The sequence below is a fragment of the Camponotus vicinus genome, unplaced genomic scaffold (genome assembly GCF_025532165.1).
Source record: "Camponotus vicinus isolate PSW18456_S1 unplaced genomic scaffold, iyCamVici1.0 SCAF_8, whole genome shotgun sequence".
In the NCBI taxonomy this organism is placed as follows: Eukaryota; Metazoa; Arthropoda; class Insecta; order Hymenoptera; family Formicidae; genus Camponotus; species Camponotus vicinus.
Genome location: NW_028141980.1, coordinates 18,799,677 through 18,817,644, shown reverse-complemented (window position 1 = coordinate 18,817,644; position 17,968 = coordinate 18,799,677). Strand labels below are relative to the sequence as shown.

At 29.1% G+C, this 17,968-nt stretch overlaps 1 protein-coding gene and 1 long non-coding RNA gene across 3 annotated transcripts in view; one reads left to right on the top strand and one right to left on the bottom strand.

Moving 5' to 3' along the window:
- The window catches only part of Qless (decaprenyl diphosphate synthase subunit 1 qless), a 38,391-nt gene that overhangs the window by 9,449 nt on the left and 10,974 nt on the right, over positions 1–17,968 (top strand). Inside the window, exons 2-3 of one of the 2 annotated variants that reach the window (XM_083106364.1) lie at positions 9,672–9,701; positions 16,068–16,220. In XM_083106364.1, coding sequence (XP_082962490.1) covers positions 9,699–9,701; positions 16,068–16,220 — 156 coding nt within the window. In that variant the 5' untranslated portion in view covers positions 9,672–9,698. The remainder of the gene's footprint in view (positions 1–9,671; positions 9,702–16,067; positions 16,221–17,968) is intronic. The other variant, XM_083106361.1, reaches the window with a different exon arrangement.
- Positions 5,709–7,780, bottom strand: LOC145975674 (uncharacterized). Its single transcript, XR_014440048.1, has 3 exons — positions 7,719–7,780; positions 7,297–7,626; positions 5,709–7,177 (listed from the first exon to the last, which is right to left on the bottom strand). It is a non-coding gene; the product is annotated as an uncharacterized LOC145975674 (long non-coding RNA).

Genomic DNA, 17,968 nt, shown 5'->3' with positions numbered 1-17,968 from the left:
AGATGATTACAATATTGGAAAGTATCATGATGCGATGAATTTAATCACAATATTAGAGAAAACTCGAATAATATAAAATTACTTGAATATAAATATATTTCATGAACGAGAAAAAAGATTAACTATATTTATTGCGGATAGACAGTTTAATAAGTAAAAATTTCAAATCAAAAACATCATATCTTTTATAAATGCTCCTGCATTAATTTTTTTTAGTACAAAGAATATTTAATATTTAAAAACATGTGAAAAAAGAGAGCTAAAAAATAAATGGCATATTATATACTCATTAAATTAACATGTTTATAAATATTAATATTATATTAATCTGAGAAATAATTAAAATTAAAAATTAAAAATTAAGAACTTATAATTAAGAAAAAAATAGTTCTTTTAATTATCAATCATATAATAATGAATATCTAAGTATAATACATTCGATCCGGAACTAAACTTTAGCTTGGATAGCATAAATGATGCCTATATAATTCATATATGCTTTCAGTGCGTCAGTTTAATACGTCTCATGCATGATTAAATATTCTCTAAATTCGTACTGCACGTAGCCATCTACTCGTATGTAATTTACAAAGCCTAGGACAAGATCTGCATTTAAATTCACGCTTACATTTACAATAAGATGTAATATGTGTGATCAAGAAATTAAAGAAAATCGCTCTATATAGATTTCTAATTTAGATTTCTTATATAGATTTCTTATATGAAAACTCTTGACATTAATATGCAGTAATAAAATTACATATTAATTCTTAACATTTATGTAATTGCAAGTTAATTTTTTTATATACAGCGCGTTTAAAAAGTTCTAAATCTGGTTTAATTAAATTTCATTCAGATTTGAATTTTAGTATTAATGATTATTTTTTTGTTATTCATATATTCCCAATAAAAAAATTATATTTTTTATTTCTTTATAATATGATTAAATTATATCAAAAATTATTTTTATATGATTATCTATTGCTCCATTAGCAAACTTATCGTCCTTAAACTGATCAAGTCGTACAATGGCCATCGAACATTTTTTTTACACATTTTATACTCTATTGCTCCAACGATATATATTTATATTGTATATTTCAAACATTTTCATAATCATTAATCTTTGACTTTAAGTTTTTTAAATTTTTTAATCTCTTCTACAAGCGTTAGATAACAAATCATAGACAAATAGCTACGATTCATGATATAAGATACTAATTCCATTTCATAAAACATAGGTGTAATAAATAAGTGCAGCATGCATTTCATAAAGCTATGCAATTACATAATTATCTTATTATTATTATTATTATTATTATTATTATTATTATCATCATCATCATTATTATTTCATCTTGTGCTGTCTTAAATTAAAATTTAGAGTGCGTCATTTCGTGCATACATTTTGAGCTTATTTAACGTTTTAATATCTTATCGTATGTTAAATGTAAATTTAGTTTGTTATATCAATGTTATTCTAACTATACACGTGAAAGAAACGTAATTACGTAGATAAATGTATCCGTGTTAATTATCTTTCATTACGGAAAAACAAGATGTGTTGCGCAAAAAATGGAATGAATGGACGGATATAAATAGCATATTTACACACAGAGAGGTTTATAATTAATTCTGGAAAATGATTTTTCGATACATAACTTAATCATATATGATTGGATTCGTAAAAAAATAACCTTTCACTTGATGATAAAGAAATTTCAAAATTAAAAAAGAAATATTTAATGATGGGGATATTTTGAAAAATTAAAAAAATAAAATTTTTTTTTGTTATTGTTGTAAAGTACTCTTGAAACCATTTAACTTTTAATTTGAAAATTTTTTCTCTCTCTTATAGTTTCGGAGATTTTCATCTCGAAAGAAAAAAACCGATTTTTTTCAAAAGGGTGTTTTACTCCCTAGACACGCGTATAGGCACGTACAAAAAATACGTGTCCCTTATTTTTGTCTAAAAAAATAACATTAAAAGCTCATTAAAATCGGAGGAGAACACTTCTGTGCATCTCCTTGTGTGAGTAATATATATATATATATATATATATATATATATATATATATATATATATTAATGTTTATGTTCATATTTTAAAATTTATTGCACTTCTTGGCGATAGTTAATCCATAGGGAGAGATTTTTTATTTGGTCATATCATGGTTAGTTATTACATAAGGTACAACGCTATAATCAAATATTGTTTTTATAAATAAATAATATATTTTTGTTACATATCATGACAGGTATGAAAAAATGAATTCCACCCCCCATTTTCATATACAAATTTTGAGAAGATCCCTCTCGAAAAAGATCAAAACAAGAAAGAAAGATATGCATGTACAAAGTGTTTACTTGAAGATTTTCCACTCTATAATTTTTTTATAGACAAAAAGTGCATGCATATATGAATAGGGATATATTATATATATGTATGTACACATATATGCATGCACATATATATGTTTGCACACATATATATATATATATATATATATATATATATATATATATGTATGTTCTAATGCGCATGCATCTGAAATTTTTAACTGTAATCTATTGAAAATTAGACGACATTGATAATTAAAGGGTGTATGCATGTGTTGTTTCAGTATACTTTAAAGACTTGAAAATAAATTCCTCAACATATGTAAATTATAAACTTTCAAACTGATTGATAACATATATCACGACGATACTGCGCGATATTAAAATTCGTTGCCGAGAATTTGTAAGACAGGTTAGCGAAACGGATTCGGATGTGCGGATTCGCGCGCACATGAGACTTTCACCGGGGGAAAAGAAGGAAAAAATGACCGGAATCGGCTACCTTGCCCTTGACTCGCGTAATGTTTCCGCATTTTTTTTAAATGTAAATTTGCGTCATGAGCCGCGTGCTAAGTCATCCTGAGGACGTTGAGGGGACATCGCATGACGTTGGTGGCGTTGAATCATTTTGCAGTCGAATCGCGCCGCGATTCCAAGGCAACAATGATGCCACGCAAAGCGTATCGGATCCCTGAAGAGAAAAGTATGAGAAACGAATCGTCGACTTTTCATTATTTTTTAAATTTAATATTATATTTTTTACGCATTTTACTGTTTATTTTCATAAAAGAAAGAAATAAGCGGAAAATTCTTTGTGACATTACACAGTCAAAAATTAAAAAATTTTTTTCTATTATTATATAATTTTTAGCATGCTTTAAATTATTTTTTTATAATTAAAAAAAGATTGTAAGTTTTAAATTGATATAATTTACGAAGGACTAAATATTAAATAATCGCTTTTTCAACCGAACCGAACATTCGATACAATAAATATTAATAAGAAATGGGATCGGCATTCGTTATTGTGACGATAATTGCAGGATAAATGATATATCGATTTTTCATTCGACGATGAAACGGTCAGTTTCTCTGGGATAGGAATGGCACGCAGGTGCCCTCGATATCCAAATGCGAGCCGCAGTAAAAGTTGAGCGATTACGTACCACGTACTTGTTTTTAACAACCAGCTGGATGCCTTCTTTGTCTCGTGCGGGTCTCAATTCGAGTTCATAAAAAACGGAGATTCTCGTTTCCGTAACAATTAAAATATCGCTTTATTCATAAATCTCTATTGAACTGTCAGATTCGTAATTTTACGCGTTTAAGAATTCTTATCTTTAAAAGAAGATATTTCTACAAAATCATTTCCTAAAAAACATTTAATACTTGCGCGCGTTTCATGTCATTATAAGATTGTCACTTTCCTAAATTAATAACCCGGAACAATTAGCTGTCGTTCAAACAAGTGAAAGTACTAATTCGATTAAACTTCATGACGACAAGACGCGCAACGTTAAATAATTCAAATCACAAAGCATGTTCTAGCTTGTTAAAGATTACATAAGATACATCATAATCCATTGCACGATACCTACTCGGTTAACCCACAAATTGCGCTATTATTTCAAGCATGAGAAATGACAAAATTGTAGATCTATTTGTAGATGCATCGCCAAACAAATGTACAATTTATCGAAAAACTCAAGAAATAGTATTGGATAATTAAAATCTAATTACAAGTATTTTAAGTAAAATCTAACTATAATATTAAAAGTATAAATTGGTATAAGTGGCAATGCGAGTCTAGTGTCGAAATTATTACACCGCTATATATTGTACAAAAGACAATCATATAAAAAAATACATATAATAAATATACATTTGAGTAAGTTACGAACGTTTCGACCCTATTTTTGGGTCATCTTCAGCGGAAATTTAAACTAAGTAATGAAATAATACAAATTTGGAGTCAAGCATACGAGTGCTGTCTAAAAATACGTTTCAGTTGAATGATGCGGTATCTCATTGTTGTTTTGACGATATATATATATATATATATATATATATATATATATATTAATATTTATATATATTAATATTTTAATATATATTAATATTATATTATATCAATGTTATATTATTAATATAATATTAGTGTATATTAATATTTTAATATATTATATTTATATTAATAATGCATAAAATATTTTAGAAAATTTTACATTAAAATACTCATAATATGGTAAATAAAATTAATAAATTATTGTATAATTACATAAAATAGTAAATATATTAAAATAATAATATATTTTTTATATTACAATTTATGCATTATTTCAACAAATTTTATGCTATACTAAAATTTGAAAAATGAAATATGTTAAACATTTTTATGATTATGACTTTAAATATTTTTTTTCCTATCGCCACATATAATATATCGTAGCGCGAGGAGAAGATTATGTCTAATGAAGATCCGTGAAATCTTTCTCTTCGTGCGAACTTGAGCGAGCGGCTCTCGAGATTGAGAGTGATAGGAACTTGGACATTACATTGCATAGAGAAATGTTAGTAAAATCTACCAGCCACGCGTAGCCAATTTCACACGAGAAGGAACCGAGGAGGAGAAAGATCCTCCTCGAAACTCTCATTAGATTCCTCTCAAACGCTTGCTATTTATTTTACTTCCCCTCCCTTGATCTACAAGAAAGTTTCTTCGGACCTGTTTGGTGACTTCCTATCGGTATATATGCATTCCTATGTAAGCCCGACTACTATAGTTAACCTGATCTTTATACGAATCCATGGTCAAAGACCTTTCCGATCGAAGAAGTCAGGTGAAAAAAAAACTCGTATTAAAGATACAAACTCTATTTTTAACGGTAAACTTCTACAGCTATATAATGTACAATAGACTTACAACGTAAGTGTAATTCTTGTTTGATGATATTTAAAATAGTCTGATTATTTATTTATAAATGAGAAAGAGAGAAAGAGAAAGAGAGAGAGAGAAAGTCTCTTTAGTACAAAAAGTAAGCTTATTAAAAATATACTCAAAAGTTCAGAACCATCTTTAATGTCTTAATTTAATACTATAAATATAAATCGATTTTCTGTAAGTTTTATGTAAGTTGCGTCTCATTAGTAAAAAGATTAAATAAAATTAATTTATAGGAAAAATTTTTTAAACTACATTTTTAAGTGCATATATATATTCTTCTTAAAAAAAAATTTTTTTCTTAAAATAACATCATGATTTTAGAATCATAATAATAAATTATTAACAATAAATTATTAACCAAATACCTCGTTCGTGTCTTAATTCTCCTGTTCATACATTGAATCAGGTTAAATTAAAAAACTGATGAACCGGTAAAATATCGAAATGTGTTGAAGTGAAAATTCTCAAGTATTCTCAACTATCGATCGTAACTCATCTATGCTCGCGACAAAGCACGTTCGCATGCGTGCAATGATTGTTTACGCTATCGCAAGACATACTTTGCAGAATTATGTGTGACGGAAATTCTGCTTTCAAATTTTTCTCACGATAGCCCCGGGGAAAAAGAAAAAGCATACAAACGATCGATATTCTAATGAGTCGATACGTTTGGAATGTTTGTATATCCATTCAATCGTGCCACTTTGCGGCGAGTTTATTGCGAGAAGGAAAAGTGGATATGTGACGATTGTTCGCCACGTAAAACTACCATGGAAAGTTGTCGAGGAATGCGTACTGGCCTTGATTATTCCGTGCCATCGTTCGGACGGCGCATTCTTGTTGCATGGTCGTCGTTGTTCCCGCCATTGTCGGTTACCTTCGATGTACCTTATAATTTTCAAGGTAATTCGAAATATATTTAGATACTTGATTCCGGGGGATCGAGTAAAACTTAAAGATGCCCTTTTGAGAGTTAGCGCGCAAGTTTGACAAGAATTTATAATATCGATTAATATTGTATTTAAATACATGAAATATGTATATCGGGACATCAACTGATGAGAAGACGGCAGAAGATGTTGTCTGGAAATGTAAATAAAATTTATCTTGCACGTATAGTTGATTGACTGTCAACGTTCTTTTTGGATTGAGTTTTTTATTCATGAAAAAAAGAAAACACAAATTTAGGAGAATAATAAAATCACAAGAAGAATAATAAAAATCTTCCGCAATAAAAATCTATAGCAGGTACTATGATAGCATGAGAAAATGTGCAACATGCTGCTATCGCGCAAAGAAAGTGCGTAAGTGTTTTCCAATTGTAGGAAATCGTCGATGCAACAGTCAATTGATGATCAATAGCAATCTCGACATTTGCATAATCGAATCGGATATAAAACGTTTAGAACCCAACTCAAATAAGACAAATCGCATTCTTATTTCTTTCCTAGTGACGATTCTTTTCCTGAAATTGACCAAATATCCTGTGTGTGCCGTAGACAAACACGTTTCGTCACTTCCTAATTCCGTTTCCTGGTATTTTGGCAGCCACGTGCGGTATTTTAACGCTAACGTGTTTAAATCGATGTTCCTTGGAGAAGAACAAATAGAAACTCTGATATACATTAACGAACGAGGGATATTGTGCGCAGCGTTGCGTGCGGTACAACTTTTACCACGTACGCCACGTATGGTGCATCTGGCTCTTTCTCCTACTCGCTTTGTATCATTTATGGTTAGCCATGTCGTGTTTTAAACGTTACACACTAAAAAAAACATTGGATAATTAAATCAAGAAATTTCTCAGTCGCGCGTGATACGTTTCTCTAAAATACCGTCTGCGGCTTTCTTCTCAGCCGCGTAAAAGAAAGAAGTGATTTTCTCATGGGCTCCTTAAACATATAAAAATTAAATTAACGTTGCATATTACATTTGACACGTACGACTTGATACAATTCAATAAAAATGACGATGCGAGAGAATGAATGAAAACGAAAAAATTGGATCTTACGAAGGAATCTCTCCGGGGAGGAAAGATCCTCAGCGCGCGGGAGACATGAGAGAGCGACCTTGATTCCCCTTTCCTGCATTAGAGCATGCGGCGTCCATTGGAACGGACATCAGCATCGATAAACGGCGACGAGCGATTCCAGAATGTGGGCCAGCACGCTCATGGAGAAAGTGTATTTTCCCACTTCGCGTGTCTCTTGACATTCGATATCGTTCTTCGAGAACATGGCGAAGCTACTGACGTTGATCTCTCTTTCTTTCTCTCTCTGTCTCTCTTCTTCGTTCTTTTTTCCAAAAATAACTGGTGGTTTCATTCACAGATCGATTTTACCTGTTTCGTCCGAAAATTTTTTTTTTAGAAATAATTTTTTGTTTGTCAAAATAAGACAAAAATTAATAATTGAAATTAATAACCAAATTTACGTTTTAATTGATTTGACATCAATATAATGACACTTTGATTTGTGTTTTGTTTGTTTGGGCAGATTCTCTTAAGAAGAATGAATTGTAATATACATAATTTTTAATGATATATGTATGCAATTTTTAATATAATATATAATTAATTTTGAGATGATTTTGTGTGAATAATTTTAAATTATTTAAAATTGCACAACGCACATCCATATTCATACACACACACACACACACACACAGACACATATATATTTTAAAATTTAATATTAATAAGACTTTTTATTTTTTTAAATATCTATCTAATTTAATTCTCATTTTTACTCCCGACTGCTGCCAACTTTTAAATATCTATCTAATTTTTTTTTTTAAATATCTATCTAATGATGATAAATGTTATCGAAATAATTTTCCAAAGGAGGCAGCGAAAGAACGATATACACCGACATGAAGTGAAATTCTTTTTAACAAGCAAATAAAGTACAGTTACAAATGCCTCAAAGAGAAGCTTTCAAGATTTGGCAACACAACACTTCGCGCGTTGACAAGCACTTGTTTCTCGAGAGAAGAGCATATCTTTCGCGTCGAAGATCGCACGTAACAATAATACAATTTATATACGGTTATTATAATTTCGATTACTCCTTTGTTTCGCAATATATCGCAATAATCGACGATGCAACTTTTATGTTTTTTTTTTAATTATGTAACACGCTCCCACCCATGTGACGTAAGAAAATCTCTCGGGATGCATGAAGTAAAAGAAATATATTTTAATCATAAGAAGAGAAGGTGAAAGCGTCCTTCGCACCATCGAGCTGAAATTTTGTATCGCCGGACGCGAATTCTTATGTCACGCGCTCGTTTTGTCCGTCACGCAGTCTGAACTTCAGCCTTGCACCTTTGCGAGAGACGATAAACGTGTTCGGCATGTGTCCTGCAAGGAACATCCTATAATGCGCACGAGCTTTGCGGTAAATGGATAAAAATGACAAGTGCTTGCTCTTGACAATTAATGTAGGTACAGAATATTTTCGCAGACAACTGATAAAAAGCGAATATGTAAGATTCTTTTATTAAATTTATATTATTATTTGAATAATATGTGGTATAATGAATTAATAAATAAAATTTTTACACTATTTATTCCGATCTAAAATCCGTATACACACTCGCACACATAATCACAAGTTATATACGACGTTTAATAAACGATTAATTTAATCACGTTTGCAAGTTTTTATTCTCCCAACCGCATTTTCCCGCTGTAGTCAAGGCTGACATTGTATATAGTAGTTTCTCGGCGTTTTCTTTCTCTTTCTTAAAGAGAAGGGATTTATATCAACAAGATAGCAACTCTAGGAGATCTAGAAAATAATATAAGCTTGTAAAGACCACAAATTCTTGCTTTCTCAACCACATATGAAAATAAAGTCTTACACATTATTCAGGAAAAAAAAGAGAAAAAGGAGAAATATACTAAGATCGAAAAATCTCTTAAATTAACGTACTCCTTAGCAATTAGGCTTGATTTTGATGAAAACTGATATGAACTTGAATCAATTATAATTTTATTCACGTTAGAAACCTACAATTTGTTACATTCACTCATTCATATGTTAAATTGACTTGCATAGACATTTCTTAAAGTTCGAAAATTTTCTTTCTGCAACTTTCTTTGATGAATTGTAATGATAATTTAAACAGTAAAATCTATTTTTTGGAGAATATGTTATATTATTTTTCTAAATCTTTAAATTTGTTTCACTTTTGTTATCTTTTTTTACGATGATGTTTAACATGTTTTCGTAATATGTCGATTTGGAGAGCTAATTTCTCAAATCTGAATTTTTTTTTAGAAAAGATCATTTATGCAAAACTTTGAAGCAATAATATTAAAACTGTAATATAATTTGTAATCTTTAATAAATATGAATATGAATGTTTGTTTTAAACTTTCAGCTAGAAGCTGGAAGCTACTAAAAGAAAATGGTATGTTAATTTTTTTGAAATATACATATAAGATATATATTACGTTTTACATGACATGACATTTATATGAAATATCGCTAACAAAATGTAATTGTTGCTTAAGCAAACAAATAAAATTGAAATCTTAATTAAGAGAGAATTACAAAAGAAAAAAATAATTTTTTAATTTTCTTGCTAAGAAATAATTTCTTTATTCCAGTAGTAAAAATAAAGAGTCTTATGAATATATAAAGTGTGTGAGATGCAAATTATTACAATAAAATATCAAGGATCATTTAAACGAATACTAATCTTTACAAGCATATTAATCTTTATTCGCCCTCAAATAATAATCCTCGAATAAGTAATATATCTTTTTCCCTTTCTGCTTTCCCTTTTTTCTCAAAAAGAAAAATTTCTGAAAAATGTTCTTCCTAGTTATTTCTTCCTAAGAGATTATGAGTAGCTTCTTGCGTCAAGCATCCGGTCGCCTTCTCAATTACGACTCTTGCAACGGTTTATCATAAGCTCGTTTATGCCGAGGCGACTTAACACATCGAAGACGGGTCGAGAAGGCCGTCGCGACTATTTCTCCCTCCAGGCGATGATCCCCGGCCAAGTTTATCACATCGCATTGCCACAATCCAACTTGCGGACAGTCCAGCCATGTAACCTCACTTTCTCCTCTTACAGAAAGACCGGACTTAACTATTCGACGATCTACGATTAATTCCACCCGATTCCCGATATGTGTGAGAATTTCACGCGCGAGTTCTATAATCGCTGCGTGAGATTCGTAGAAAAGATTTCAAAAATTTATCCTCTATGATATATGGAGATAATTGCAACACGGAAGACGTATTAATAGAGTACATGATTTTTTACTCCATATTTTCCTCATTACAAATTAGCTCCTTTCAGCTGTCAAGTGCCGTAAGTGCGATTCTTGCGACAGAGACGCTTGAATGAGGTACTCGCGCGATCTTGCAACAGCAATCACTTCCAATCCTCGATATAACGAGCTCTCGGGCCTTGCTTATCCTAATAACCGCAATAAAGTGTTTATATCTCTTGAATTATTTATATTTGTATTATTTTACGTTAATTGAATTCACTACAATTCTGCTGATGAATCACAGAGAATGTACGCTGGAAATTGCCCAGCATAAGTGTCAGCATAATTATCAATAACATATTTCTGATAAAATCTATTTCTGTTTATAAAATGTTTAAAAAATAAAACATAATCTTAAATTTGAATTCAAAATCAATACGTGTTATCAATTGAAACATTATTTTTTTAATTGCTTGCATATTTTTAATAACAGTAAAATTCTGTTTCTCTTTAATTAATATAAATGCTTAATATTATATTAAGCATTTATAAGTGTTTAATAAGCTTTTATATATAACAAGCATGTAACATTTAATAAATGTCATAGGTGTACACTATCACATATTTTTTTGATTAATGAATCTATAGTTTTTTTTGCCAGTTTTTCAAAGTAATTTTTTCTCAGCGAAAATGTTATAAATATAAAAGGGAACGTCATTTATCCCTCTATTTTTTTCCTCAATACTATATATATATATATATATATATATATATATATATATATTTGCAATCATAAAATATTATAATGTGCTTTACATCGTTTGAAAAATATTATTTTAACTTTTGAGAAATATTCTCTTTTCTTTTTATCTAATTATCTCATCGTTTAATTATCACTTATATTTTTAAATCTCGGTTTATCAAGAAAAGCTCTTTTTATTTTCAATTGTTAATTCATTGCTATTCAAAAATGTTCAAGTGTTTCACTTGGTAGGAGAAAACTCGCTTCCAAAATTGCCCAAGGAATTCGTAATACGAAAAAAATTCGATATTTCATCGATCTTAGGCCACGTTCAGTCACGCTTTTGATTTACCGGTGAGAGCACACTAACGGAATTTAGGAAAGTCGTAACAGCTGGTTACGGTCTAGTATAGCTCTCCACTTTAAAGTTATGCCAACTGTTACGTGATATCACGTGACAGGCTTTCATAACCATCCTGATCCACCCATCAGAAGGTTTTTAGGCATCTTTAATGTTGTTAACAAAGCTAATAAATCAATCGCATATGCGGAACGTATTATCAGTTGTATGGTAATTGAAATTCGCTTTTACGAATCACGCGCTCATGAATGAAAATTTCACCATACTTTGATGACGACATTGCTTGTAGACGATAACGTCTGTCAGATTATTCTCACATTACCACAATATCACAATTTTACAGCTTATCGATCCCGTTATAAAAGTTACATACACTTGACGAAAATTACAAGCTGTAAAAATATTAAATATAATTATTAAATATAATTATTGAATCTATTATCAGAATCGAAATATTTATTATCGATTAAATCGTGCAGAAATAGAGAAAGGGCGATAACGAACCATAATAAAACGAATGGTTTGCTTTTTAAATTTATATTATAAAAACCAATTTTACATTAATATAACTGGTTTTATTAGCACCTACTTTTCTCTTTTTTACGGACTCGTGATTTCCTTCGGCATTAGCCTTGACGTCGAATATACTCGAGAGAGGTAAAAGTCAAATGCAATGAACTTGCTTGTTGCAGTCACCAGCCAGTTATCTAGGAATGTAATAACTTGGCATGTACGTATGTGTGTATAGAAATCGTTAGATACATAAAACATAATTATTGCTCAACATTACATATCCCCTACGATACTTATATCGTTAGATATCGTTTTAGAACATTGAAACGACATCCGGAATTGTTTCGAAAGTAAAACAGTTTATTATTATACTAAATTGTAGTTGATGTAGATATCTTTCATCGCTTTTTGCATTGTTTATTGGTATTTGTAAGCGAGCTGTCATGTGGTATAAGCGCAATGTGTTATAAAATAAAAAATATTACTATGCAGGAGAATATTTAGAAGACATATTTATATAAATAACATTTGATTATATGTAAAAGTTAAAATTATAAATAAAAGTCTAGCGACATTTTAATCTAGAGTCTAGTAAATATAAGTCTATTTTCATAAAAAAATTGATTTATAATTGATTTACATGAAACTAACATATTGATTATGTATGCAAATGGAACAGATATTGTTTTTGCAGGATCGATTGTCCATAAAAAAAGTGCTATATGTGAGCATCTCATTAAAATAATTTGGGTAGAGTAATTTAATGAATTATTTTAATTATGTAGTTAATTATTTTCAAGCGCTACACGTACAGATAACGTATAAAGCTACCGGTCACCAGCGATCGGTCTATTACGCACATTTTTATATACAGGTTGTTATTTACTTATCGTGTGGCCTCAATTTATCCACCGATTAATATACGTATTTGCTAATGTAAGAAAAAGAGTCTCTATTCAACTATATAAATACATATACGTTAAAATTTTAGATTTATATTGTAAAGTCAGTGATTACAATAATGCATATTTCATGCAAATTTTGCTCTTAAATTCTTCGTAAGTTAAATGATAATTAAAAACGATATGATGAATATTGAGATTGTGTCTAAAATATTTCGATTATATGTTTTTTTATATTTATATTATAGTTCTAATTTATACGAATTTACGTTGTTTAAACTTAGATATTTGGTAGTTACATATAATATTATTTATATTTTATTTATTTATGTATTATTTATACTTTAACATTGCATTTAATAAGTTAGTTTTTTTTATATATTATGGAAATAAAAAGAAAGAAAAAAGTTTACGTAACGTGTGTCATTAGAGCGTTTCAACTGTGTCATTTTAGCATAAATATTGATAAGTATTGATTATATGTTAGTCATGTTTGATAGTTTCTTCATTGTAATTATTACGATAACATCACTAATTATTATTATTTTTATATGATAAAAAACATTTTATATTTCCGTTCAAATTTCCTCGTGTAGAAATATTTGTGTTAAATTTTTAACATACTCTTATGTTAACCCTTAGACTACCATTTTTTTTTCTTTTTAATTTGAGATTTTTTTCATTGTTTACACATTAGGTAGGCTTTATAGAATTTAATCATGCATGGTGCCTGTATTCTCTTTCATGGGACACATATATCCCGTTGGTAGTCTAAGGGTTAATGTAACATATTGTTGTTGCGTTATTTTGACTTTTCTTCTGTTGAGTTAATATTCACCGTTTTTTAGAGTTAAAACAACACAATTAATCTGTAAATGCACGAATTTTTGATGATATATTTTATATGTTAAAATGAACAGATAAGTTGTGTTATTTTTCTCTCTATAACAGTTTCCATCTGTTAGATCGACATGTCTCTTATGTTATTTATCATAAAGAGGTAAAAAAGAACAACTTCTTTAAGCAACTACTTTATATACACATACATATACATACATATGTGTTTTATTTCAATCGCTCCAGGCAAACATCTCAAAAGAGGAAAAATATTAAAGAACTTATTTGTGTGTGGCCTTATTTGTCTAAATTGGTCTAATAATAAATTTTGAGTTCATACATATATGCTTTTCCTTTGTATGCGTTTCACGTTTAATATGACAATATTCTCTATTCTTCTAATAGCTCCACTGATTCACTTTTACCAATTAAAAACATACTTCACTTATTTGGTAAATCTTATCGCATACTTCACTTATTTGGTAAATCTTACCGCATAGTTTTTATTTTTATATCGCCATCATTAACTCAGAGTTTCGCGGTAAAGGACTCAGGAGCCTTAATGAAAACTTAATTAAAATTTAATAAATTTTAATCAATAAATTAAAACTTCTGTCTATGCATTTATGCTGACATCGTTCATTTGTTTTGTACGCATAAATATAACAAACTGTGGGTAATACGCTATGAAATTATGGTAAATAAAAGATAAGTTTTCATAATAGGCATTAAATTAAGAATACTTCAATTATGCGAATATTACATGGCCGATTATATTTAATGAAACAATATATTGAATACCAAGAAATCATGGGAATTTTGATAACGAAAGAGGACACCGTTATGTACAGAGCAAAGGAATGCTGTCGTTCCATAGCTTCTGAAGTCGATGGGAAACGTGAAGTGTTTGTGAGAGCATCTAACATTCCATCGCTACGAAAATAGTCATGGGAAAGATAGGTTTAGTCAATGCTTCATAATTAATAGCGCTTAGATTTCATCATAAGCAACTGTAATGTTCTCTATTTAAAATATTTTGAAAAATCGTTGAAAAAGTATAAAGATGTAAATATACAAAATTATATAATTATAAATTATAGTGGAATTTGATAATTTTACATCATATCTAAAAATACTATTCTATACATATCTAAAATTTACTATTTTTTTAATATATATGCCTAGTCTTCTTATTTAAAAACATGCATAACTTATATAATCATAAATTGATAATCATTTTGAAATATTGAATTATAATATATAATTTATAAATAATTATGAATTTAATTAATATTAATTTTTTCCTATAAAGTTATTGCAAAAAAGAAAAGGAAAATTATGCACATTTTTTATTTATTATTTAATTAAAACTCATACTTTGGAATATTAATCGATAATATTTATCATCGCTTTGCGGCAAAATACGCAATTAAAGAATTTTAATTAGCGTTGTTTTTTCCCTAGTAGTAAGAGCTATGACGTGGCGAACATGTTGCAAGAGTAGTAATTGCTCGAATAAGGTCAGACCAGCGACAGTAGTAAGTCACGCGTTGCATCGGACCTATACCGAGAAAGAGAGAGAGAGATCTCTCTATTCTTACGTGCAATATTACGCATTAAATAATTTAAATAATTTCATAATAAGCTTATCGTTTTATTTTACTATTTGATTTATTTAATAAATTACTTTATTTTTCTATGATAAATAAATAATTAATTATTATAAGATTAAAAGCGAATTTAGAGAAGCAAATTAAATACGGACATTTTATTTAAACGACAATTTAATACTTTTAATTCTTCTTACATTTTTACTATTTCATGTTGGTTTTTATCGATTAAAAGTCTTAAATATTGTAATATATTATACAATATTATGTATTCTTTTTTTAATAAAAGGTAAAGATAATTCGGTAATTACTTCGCTAATTCGTATACTTAAATAAAAAATATACTCTTTATTCTCTCTCTTCTCTTAAAATGTAATCAAATAAAATTTAAATAAATTATATTATAATTATAAGTAAAAAGATATCAGTAATATGTACACGGTTCTAAGAATATTTGACAGTCATGTTTGAAACTGGGATATAGTAAATATTTGTGGTATTGCGTAGTTAATTTTTTACTGCATAATATAAGTTTATGGTCAATATTTGACGTAATACAGAGAACTTTCTTCTTTTTCCATTTGCAGAACAAAACGAACACGCGAGACAGCAGGATAGGTCTCGCGAGGGCAACGAGCACTATGCAAACGCAGATGCCTGGATCTTTGCCCGATTACCAAATCGATCCTTACAGACTTGCAGAGGATGACCTTAAGGATATATTCGACGACATACGACTGGTAAATCGTTTTATTATTATTATTTTTCAAATCGCATCTGAGAAATCGTAGGATTTATCCCAGTTTTTTTGGGAGGATCAAATTTATAATAAATAGAATGTAAGACTTTTTTTGAATTTGTAAATTGTTAATATATTTAAAAAAATGGATAATGGAAATGGAAAATTTAGTCTTCTTAATAACGCTTAACTATTGTAACTGTTACATTTAAATTATAATTACATTATTATTGTCCAATCAAATCCGTGCATATAAAACGGTTATCTTTTTTGTTTTTAATCGTAATCTGTTCAAATCTCGTAAAGATAAATTATTTATTCTCCTTGAAGACATTCCCAATGCAAGAATTATAATTATGTAATAAATTAGAGTTTTTTTCTCTTGATGTATAAGTTTAACGAATATTGAAATAAATATAGTAATTGCGCAAAGTCGATGGACAATATGCCATTACTGACGAATAGTAATACGTGAATTCATTACATAAAAGAAGCTGAAGGCTATTAATCCCTATTCGTACAAGGCGGCGATTGTCGTTTATATATACAACCTCGAGAAACTTTCGGGAAGTAAGAGCATACCGTCTTAACAGCTATTTATGTAATTGACTTCATCGATATTACGTATGCGCTGTATTATGAAATCGTGCCGGCCAGTGTACGAACCCAGCGATGCGGTACAAACGCGTATATCAAAAAGATGTAATTAGAAAAGAAATGCGTGTACTCAAATTGCTTTTTGATTTCACATGCGATTCCGCTAATTCCTCATTCCTTGATCCAGAATAAAACGTGATTAGATTTAGATTGAGTGGGTAATATCTTCGGCCCAATATTTTTACATAGTGTCGCGAAATTACACGCATGTAAGATAAAATGCTTTTTTTTTTATTTTTAACATAAATATACTTTTACTCGTTTTCTTAAGATTTTAAAATTTCAAATGGCGCAAGGAATTTTTTAAAATAATTTATTTAGATTTTCTTATTATATCATATGTCATATATTGCTTCAAAATCAAAATTATTTTATTTTTGTAAACGTTAAGAAAACTATTTTTTAAAATCAGTATTATTAATTATTTTCAATAAATTATATATTTATTATTAAATAATTTTGTTGTTTATATTTCTGCTTCACAGGATCTTTTCTTTGAAAATCTTGTTTTTTTACACATTAAACTTAGAGAAATCTTAATATTTCCAGAATCACATATAAATTCAGTCATTCAATCTTAATAATATTTTTCTTGTTATTCCTTATCGGGCGTTATTCATAAAGAATAATATTTTTCTTGTTATTACTTATCGGGCGTTATTCATAAAGAATCTCTTTTCTATAACGACAAACACACAATGATTAAAAAACACGTTTATAGATATTAATGAAGAGCCGTACAATTTTTACGTGACTGCGTCTTTATTTAATGCGTTTTAGCGAAAGCAGCTGAAATTTCATGGTCTGTGTGTGGTCGAGAAGAGGACTTTTACTCGCAATCGCCGTCTATCGTGCGATATATAGTGTGAAATTTGCACGATCTGTGAAAAAGAAAGTATTCTATTGGATTGTTATCTATTAAATTAAAACAAAAATATCTGCATCCTCTTATCATTTTAAGATTATTTAATCCTACGAGGGTTTAGTTTTTGACATTTGTAGAAAAATTAATTATTTATTTTATATAAACATCACTAGAATATGCGCAGGCAAGCAGAATAATATTTTTGTATAGGGCCTGGGTTATAAAGA